This window comes from Mytilus californianus, unplaced genomic scaffold, assembly GCF_021869535.1.
Source record: "Mytilus californianus isolate M0D057914Y unplaced genomic scaffold, xbMytCali1.0.p SCAF_8, whole genome shotgun sequence".
In the NCBI taxonomy this organism is placed as follows: Eukaryota; Metazoa; Mollusca; class Bivalvia; order Mytilida; family Mytilidae; genus Mytilus; species Mytilus californianus.
The window spans coordinates 22,490,960-22,500,906 of NW_026262734.1; the positions used below are offsets into that span (position 1 = coordinate 22,490,960).

Below are 9,947 nucleotides of genomic sequence, written 5' to 3' on the forward strand. Positions count from 1 at the left end.
AAAATTGATTAAACCTGACAAAAATCCAACGCTCAACACTATCAACCAACGAAATGAATTGAAAACAACTGTCTTATATTCTTGCAATGATTAGGCATTTAAATAGGCAAAAGCGAATTCCTCGATGTAAGAGAGCTCATAAGTCACGAACAACAAACTGGAGACAACGGACATTGTAAATATGATAACTACTTACATGAATGTGTAGTTATTTAAAATCTGTCTATTATCACTTTTTATAGTAATTTCTCACTGCAGTATCATTACGGTAAAAACCTACTTCCTTGCCCGTGTATCAATACTTACAAGATTATAAGGGATGTTAAACCAGAAAGCGCATTTGGTCTTACTGTTGTTAAGTTATTTCTATCAAGAGATCTGACAGAATGAAAAATAAATGATCATAAGACTTCGTTCAATATACATGATATAAGAACGATATTCCATATTCTGATATATATAACCTACATCTCTTTAACATTCCGCAGGTCAAAACATTCTAAAGCATCTACACTATAAATTTGGTAAATCTCTAAAAAAAAAGTTGTGATTAAGGAATGTAGCTTTAGTGAAAATTAATCATAATTTAATGAGTATTAAAATCATTTGGGGTGGACCAGTAAAAGGATAGACCAACGATTGCATGAACTACATTTGAATGTATGAAATGAAAATACGAAGTCTATAGAGTAGACAATATTATGATAGACTATCATTTAATTGTTAAGTCAAGACAGTTTGCTAATATTTTACACAATAAGAACCATTTCGAAAAAGTGAAAGAAAACGCCTGACAGTTAACAACAATTAGTATTTAGATGCAAAGAATTGGTAGTTCGTTAAATTTTGGGATATATTTTTTGTCGTGAATGAGGTACATAAAAAGCTTATAGGTATAGATAGAAATCATCATCATTGATGAAGATCATGTATACAATAGTGACATGATAATAGTAATAAGTTCCCGTGGAATATTGGCAGGTCGATAACTTAACGCGTTTGGTATATCATAGATAATATCCTTTACCACGTCCATCTCTTAAAATTTTCCTGCAATATACACAAAACTATTCCCAAACGAAAACCTGATTGTCTAATTAAAGCAGGAAAATTAAATCGAGAATTTCCGAAAACCAGCAAGTTCATTTTAAAATCCAAACCTGGTCGGACAACTATATTTTCCATGCAAAGTCACGATTTGATTAAAACATATGTAATGTATAGTACTTACAAAATTGTTGTAGTTGAAGAAATATCTGTATGCGGTATTTCATCAAAATTCCTTCGGGAACAATCAACTATTGTATCATAACATGAGCAAGACGAAGGACATCCATTAACTAAATCCCCTTTCAACAGGCTTATAAACAACATAACTGCAACTGACATCAACATTTTATTAGATGTGTTCGTTTTGCTCGTTTACCTTGATTTATCTGTAATATACAAAAAAAAATAATGTCAAATAATATAACCTATTGCCAGATAGTCATTTATTTTTTAATAAACAATCATGAATTTTCAAGATAAGACAAAATGTAAGAAAACAGAAATAGAGAGAAATTACCATTTCAAAGATTTTCCTTTCCTTAATTACACTCTATCAGATATGTGTCTCTTTCTTTATGATATCAAAAGAGATGAGAAGAATACCAAAGAGACATTCAAACTGATAAGTAAAAAATTAACTGACAACGCCATGACTCAAAAAGAAAAAAGACAAACAGACAAACAACAGTACACAAAACAAAACTTAGAAAACCAAAGAATGAGCAACACAAACCCCACCAAAAATTGTGGGTGATCTCAGATGCGCTAAAAGAATAAGCAGATCCTGCTCCACATATGGCACCCGTCGTGTTGCTCATGTTAGTACAAACCTGGTGATAAGTTTACTTCGGTATGACATTCGGAGAAAAGGTGACAGGATTGTAGTTACAACAATTGGAACATATCCGTTGTCATCTGTGAAATGGATATTCCATATAATGGTAAAAAAAACTTGTGATGTCGTCTGTAAAATTTAGGAAGGGACGATATCAACTAATAGTTTTCTTGTGAGAAGCAACCATCTATCAAGGAAATTATGATAGAAAATACAAGCTATGGAAATGGTATCAACTTGATATAAACATGTACTCCTACAAGAAATGATTGTAAGAGGATGCTGTTAAGAAATCGCTCGAACAAATCATCATAAGTATAAACCCCTAAGGACTCTCCCTATTAAAAAAAAAATATAAAAAAAAGGTTCAAGGTCAAATTATGACCTTGACCATTTGACCTTTCAAGAGCCATATGTTCCCATGGTCATTACTGAAGACCCTTTGTGTCTATCACTAACTGTTCTCAAGATATAATCATTTGAAAAAATAAAATACTATAGGATTCTATAGTAAACCCCTCCTTTCTGTTGGCCAAAGTACCCCTTTATAAACCCCACTGCACAAATAAAACCCTGATTGTACCACTAGACATGTTAGTCTAACATATTGTCGAACCCTAAGTTAATTTGACAAGCGGTTTTGACGAACGGGTGCAGACAAGATCAAATTCAAAAGTAGTGGAAGAAGAAGTTCAAGAAGAAGAAGAAGAAGAAGAAGAAGAAGAAGAAGAAGAAGAAGAAGAAGAAGAAGAAGAAGAAAATTTGCAATTTTGAGAAATAGCGGATGGCACCCTTGTCTCCTCTTTGCTAGGGTAACGGTAGCCATAGTTGCTGTGGTTTCAATGGCAACATAGTGGTTCCAAATTATTGTCAAAATCATCCAAAACCTGTATATAGGCGATATCTTTTTTGTATTAAAACAGTTTTATTGGGTTTGATGTAATATTCGTTAAGAAAATGTTGCTTTAAAGTATTTTTTGTCATGTGGTCAAGGTATAACTTTCTACCTGTTTCCATGACAATGGTGGCCATTTTGGAAATTCTAAATATTTTCGGTACAACATACCACAGGCAACATTTGCATAAGTTTTATTATACTGGGTCTTATAACAAAGGAATTAGAATTTTGATTTTGTTTTACATTTTTGCTGTTTCTTTGGTAACCGTGGCCATCTTGTACATTCCAAAGTCAGAGGCATAACTTCACATGGTAGTCAAAATTATAGCAAGAAAGTGGAACAAACATTATAATTAAAACTAAAATTGCTAATTCAAGCAATAGCGGGTGTCACCCTTCCCCCAATACCAAAAAAACGGCAGCCATTTCGAAAAGTTTAAACAGTGATTGCATATAAATGCATGGCTACACATCTTTCTGTAAATTTTCAAAACATTTGGAGCATTTTGATATTTTACACATTTTTGCTGTTTTCATGGTAACGGCAGCCATTTTTGAAATTCCGAATTCAAAAGTCTCACGTTAACTTGCTAGTTGATATCTATATAAAGTTTCATTAAGTTTGGAGCATTTTGAAATTTTGGACATTTTTGCTGTTTCCATGGTAACGGTGACCATTTCCAAAATTTTAATGACAGGTGCCGCATTGGTACATGAGGGGGAACATACCATCAAAGTTTCAATGGGTTTGACCCACCATTTTAGGAGAGGAAATAGATATAAGAAGATGTGGTATGAGTGCCAATGAGAAAACTCTCCATCCAAGTCAAAATTTATAAAAGTAAACCATTATAGGTCACAGTACGGTCTTCAACACGGAGCCTTGGCTCACACCGAACAGTAAGCTATAAAGGGCCCCAAAAAATTACTAGTGTAAAACCATTCAAACAGGAAAACCAACGGTCTAATCTATATAAAAAAACGAGAAACGAGAAACACTTATGAACCACATCAACAAACGACAACTACTGAACATCAGATTCCTGACTTAGGACAGGTGCAAACAAATGCAGCGGGTTTAAACGTTTTAATGGTACCAAACCTTCACCCTTTTTCTGAAACAATACTGTAACATCACAACATAGAAAGACACACTATAAAATATCAACTGAAATAGCTTAACTCAATCAAAGGACATATTAACACCATTGAACATACACTGAACAAATAAATTTGACCTATGACACAATGTAAATACAAAATAACGCTACCTTAAAGGTTTTTAGAAAGGTTTTGAGAGCAATTTGACCTTTTTTGCATTGTTTCCATGGTAACGTCAGCTACATCTACACATGCTAGTTAACATTGCTGTGAAGTTTCATCAAGTTAGGAGCATTTTGAAATTTTTGAAATTTTTGCTGTAGTTACTATGGCAACATAGTAGTTCCGATGATTGTCAAAATCTTCCAAAATCTGTATATAGTGGACATCTCCATTGTATAGAAACTTAATGATTTTAAGTTCAGGCATACTCAAATAATTCAGAAAACCCCAAAATTTTATTATTTTAGATTTTTTCCGTTTCCATGGTACGGCAGCCATTTTTTAGTGCCAAAGAAAATGCAAATCTACATATGGTGATTATCATTATGCTTAAGTTTGATGAATATTGATCCTTCAGTTTTATAAGAATACTCCAGACAAAAAAGGCGGAAGAACAATAATAACTAGAATTGCTATTGCAAGCAAAAGACGATATCACCCAACTCCATTGCCATGATTACAGCAGCCATTTTGAAAATTCCAAAGTCGAATGCCAGATATATATATGTGCCAGTAAACATTTCTGTAAAGTTTCAGTTAGTTTGGAGAATTTTGAAATTGTCAATACCAAAAGCAATATCCGATATCACCCAACTCCTTTGCCACGATTACAGCAGCCATTTTGAAAATTCCAAAGTCGAATGCCAGATATATATATGTGCCAGTTAACATTTCTGTAAAATTTCAGTTAGTTTGGAAAATTGTGAAATTTTCACATTTTATCAGTTTCCATGGCAACGGCGGCCATTTTGAAAATTCTAAAGTCAAACTCCTGCTACATATGGTGCTACCCATAATAATATACGATCATATAACATTTTATGTCTCTAGAATTAATTCAATACTGATGTTCTGGAATGTTCAATGAAAATTGACACCCTCAAATTATGCCAAGGAGACCCCCAGCTAAAATAAAAAATGTTCCATGTTGAAGTGGACATGTATCTCTAATCTAGAACTAATCATGATTCTATCTCCTCTACATAAAGCACCAATATAAGAAATGTTAAGTTTTTTTTTTACCCCACCCATCTTTGAACTCCCCTAATTATGCCAAGTGGACACCCTGGTATTATGAACAGTGGGATCTGCAACCCCATTGATAAAAACCCATACCCAGAATAGATATAAAGTTTCCATCCTCTACCGCTTCCAAGAAAATAGAAGGACAGTCTAAGTGGTCAGAAAGAGAAAAATAAGAATAATAATAATAATAAGAAGAAGAAACGTGACAAAAACATAAAGCCTCGTTTTGGCGACTTAAAAAGTATCGAACAATAACAATATGTCACCCGACTTTCGTCAGGGTGATATGATAATAATACGGAAAAAAAAACAAACGGAGGAAAAGCAATATGTCACCCGACATTGTCGATCGGGTGACATAATAAGAAAATAGAAACGTAGAATAACAATATGTCAACCAACTCCGTTGAGGGTGCCATAAAAAAGAAACGTAGAATAACAATATGACACCCCAACTCTGTTGAGGATGCAATAACTATAATTGCTATTGTAAGAAATAGCGGACTTACCCCTGCCAGATGACAATCATGAATTTATGAACCATCATGGATGTTCATAAGAAGTTCATTAAGTTAATTAATGAATTAAGCTCATGAGTAGTTCATAAAATGCATTTCATGAATATTTTCTCAACCTTTATGAAATGTCAGTCAGTTCATAACGTTCATAAATTGTTCATAACACATGTTCAAGAATATCTTATCAACTTTAATTAATCAATCAATTCATAATGTTTATAAAATGATTCATAACAAATGTTCATGAACATTTTCTAAACTTTTATGAAACACTAATTTCATAAAGTAAAAAAAGGTTCAACTACAACTTACACAATTTAACTCAGATGTGTTATTTGTTATAGGATCATGTCTTATTGTTCTCCGTAAGATGAGTCCATGAGTCCTGGACTCATGAAAATCTGTCTGGACTCATCATAACAGGCGAGTCCAAAGATGTATCAAGAATATAAAACTTTTTTTATTTTATTTCTAAAGTTTAGAAATAATCTAAATTTGATGTCAATTCTTTGCTTTTTTTTTGTCAGTGAGACTGGAATAAAAAATATATAGCAATAACATTTTTTATTCTCGCTGTTGAATTCGCCTTGGCTTAAAGAGATGAATTCCTCACAGGACTCACCTTCCAAAATCTATAGTGAGAACCATGATGTCTCTATAGCATGTATAGTGTCTTAATGTAGTTTTATAGGTATATATATATATTTTAAAATTTAATTTAATTTATTGGATTTGGTGTGGAGATTTGTAAAACAAATAGCGGCAATAATTATTATTCAAACGTTTATACCTGTCATTTATCTTTTATCTTTCCCTTTTCATCACAATCATGGAACTTATTTCCTAGGGATTCAGAACTAATTTGGCTGTTTCATTACATTTCTAAATGTTTTGTTTGAAAGGCATTACCGGTACAGAAATAAAACATCAAATATATATTAACAACCATCCTGGACTTTATGGCCCAGGACTGACACGTTATGGACCAGGGTTTTAATTGGTAAATATTTTAGTCAATCTTCTTATTATTATCCAGATCTTCAGAAGGACAGAAAATCCACATATTTACAGTTTTATTCGAAAAGAAAGAAACATAAAACACGAAAAACAGTACTTAAGAAGAATTTCAAAGTATAAACTTATTTTCAACATCTCAAGAAAACATAATGTTTCCTGTGGGGCTTAATGCTACCACCCCTTCCTCTCCAAAACAAAAACAACACCCACAAACAAACAAAACATAAACAAATACAAAAGCAAGACATTTTTTACATATAGCAAACAAAACAAGGCAAAAAGAAAAGATTGTGAAATACTCGTACTGTAATAGCTACAGTTTTCATCACAAATTAAAAAGAGTAAAGAAGTTTTAGGTACATTCACGTTATATAAAAAACAGTCTCATCTTATTAGTAGATAACACCATATGAAGAAATGAAGGCCTTTAACGTAGACTTAAGGAAAATATACACTGCAAAAAATTCAGACAAACTTTCTATTTGTTGATAGGATACTAGTTGTTATATAGTGAATATAAGGCAATATATACAAGTAATATATAAACTGAATCGAATTGATTAATAAGCCAAAATGTAAAGTAAAGGAATGCTGAAGCTGTATAAAAGATATACAGAAAAGATAATACAGTCACGGTGAGAAAAACAGTCTACACTATTAATAATAAAAGTGATAGTATTGAAACCGTTATTATCTTTTACCAATGTTCTTATAGGGAGAATATTAAAGTATGCATTATAATATCATGCCAAAAAAGACTATAAAAGTGATGAAAACAGACATAAGTGGGGAATGGTATTTGTATCATTCTTGGACAAATTAAAGATATGAAATTTTCAAACCAACAACATTTTGGGAAAAGTCAAAATTAATAGTGCAATCTATAAACAAAATACTTAGATGACAAAAGGTTAGTAAGATGCAAGTAGAACTACGTAGATCTTATGTTATGCTTAATTATTCAATATGCAAATATGATTTAAGGACGGGAAAAAGGCCAGAATGCCTTAAGATAGCGCAACAGTTCAAACGCATCGTCGTCTGTACAAGTTAGAACGGAATGATTATAGGTTCTATAAAAGTTAGTAACTATAAGAACAATATAATATGTAAATGTATAACTGTACTTACATTATAATAACGACCACAACTGGAGAAATCTGATCACACAACCGAACACTTGTAGGAAGATTTCGTCAATAACACGTTGGTAAAGATGGAATGTTCAATATAAACGCATGAATGCTGCAAGTATGTAACACATGTTTACTGATGATTCAGTGGTTTAACATGAAAAATATTTTTATCATTTTTTTTTTAGTTGAGAAAGAGCGTTTAGTACAAATGTAAAATAATGATATGAAAATAAAATATTTCTATGTAACATCTTGCAAATATTTGTCTAAGAAAACACGTATTGACTTAAACGTTTGTAATAAAGAATTTATATTTCAATCTTATTAATCGTCAATTCATCAAATAAGACAAATTGTGTCAATCTATTTTGTTCACGGCTTCTCAAGTGAATTAATATGTTGAAAATGTTTATACTATCTAGAATTAAAACAAAAAAAATCAAACCAAACCATACGCATACGGAAAAAGGGGATGGTAGGTTGGTCATCTATCCCGAAATCAATTCAATATTTTATTTTAAAGAATATGTGTACCAGCTTTTATAGGGTATCAAATATATTCTGCATAGAGTTAGTACCAAATCATTTTAGATTCTATGCTTATGACAACTTTGTCAAATCAGCAAGTTTTACCAAAATTCACATTTATAATTTTCCTATATTGATTGAGATTCACATGGTGGGTGATGCATGCATAAAAGGAGACGCTTATCCTTTCGATGCACCCAGTTTTGCTCCTTTTGGACCTATAAACAAAGAGTTGAACAAAAGAAATTGCTTTCGCAGTTGACCCCTCGGCATAACGATTTCAGATTCAAAAGTTTCAAAAAATTTGTAAGGGGTTCCTCGGAATCCTGGTTTCGCCTGTGATTGCTGCTGTCAGTATAAAAGTGTTATTTTGACTTTAAAAGTAAGACCATTTATCAGTAAAATACAGAATTAAAAAAAAAAAATTCAAACTTTTTTTTTAGATGCTATTATATTTTATTGTCTTCAAGATTAGCTTCTGTCCAAGTTTCACTCCTATAAAGAGTGAGTCTACTAATTCATGTAATTATATCGGGAAAATTTGACAAGTTAGTAGATCTTGTCTTGCTGATCATTTTTGCTCATTTAAATTTCTATCTATCTATTATAATTTGTATCGTATAAGGCAAAAACGCATAAAAAATGGTACAAATCATCAACAAAGGGTAATAACTCTAATAAGGAGTCGACTGACGATTTCAACTATCAGACTTGCTTGTAGAACTTCTATCTCTTTCTGATTATTTTTGTAACTAAAAGTGTCAAAAACATGGTAAGATTTGTCATTTAAGAGCAATAATTTTTATATGAAGTCGTCTGACAGTTTTGACATAAATAAACAATTAGTAGAACTCAACATTCCGAACATTTCTGCCTTGTTAGACTTTCTCTATTTATAATGGTTTTCAAAAATTATAGACAAAACTTGCATTTTACACCTATGTTCTATTTTAGCCATGTCGGCCATCTTGGTTGGCAAGTGGGGTCATCGGACACATTTTATTTTAACTAGATACCCAAATGATGATTGTGGTTAAGTTTGGTTAAATTTGGCCCAGTTGTTTCAGAGGAGAAGATTTTGTAAAAGTTATCAGACGACGACGGACGCCAAGTGATGAGAAAAGCTCACTTGGCCCTTTGGTCCAGGTGAGCTTACAAGTTATATCTATAATTTCCACAAATTGTTGACGGGAAGAGTAAACGCGTGTTTTCTAAGTGCACGTACAGGCAAAGATGTAAAATGTGTAGTAAACGCGCGTTTACATGTAGTTTACTACTGATTAAACGGACACAAAGTAAACGCGCGTTTACTCGAGTAAACATTAGAAATTTCCATTTGGACTGCGTTAAAGTAATTATAGTAAACGGGCGTTTACTAGTAAACGCGAAAAAAGTAAATAAACAAAATTACCGAACTCCAAAGGAACTTCAAAACGGAAAGTCCTTTATAAAATGACAAAATCCAAATGCAGTGCATTTGTCTAACAGTTTTAGGACTTGTGAAGAATGGACAATGTTCATTGTCTCTGTGTTTTGGTGCATGTATGTAGTGTTCTGTTCACCTGATCTTTGATTATCTTCCTATTTCAAAGGAGTTGGATTAAAGATTCTCGTAC

The 9,947-nt window shown here is 32.3% G+C and overlaps 1 protein-coding gene across 1 annotated transcript in view; it reads right to left on the reverse strand.

Annotated features, from left to right (window-relative positions):
* The window catches only part of LOC127711212 (carboxypeptidase N subunit 2-like), a 28,492-nt gene extending 20,556 nt beyond the window's left edge, over positions 1 to 7,936 (reverse strand). The window contains exons 1-2 of the mRNA XM_052217180.1: positions 7,799 to 7,936; positions 1,232 to 1,436 (exon numbers count right to left, since the gene is read on the reverse strand). Coding sequence (XP_052073140.1) covers positions 1,232 to 1,395 — 164 coding nt within the window. The 5' untranslated portion in view covers positions 1,396 to 1,436; positions 7,799 to 7,936. The remainder of the gene's footprint in view (positions 1 to 1,231; positions 1,437 to 7,798) is intronic.
* Positions 7,937 to 9,947: the final 2,011 nt, after the last annotated feature.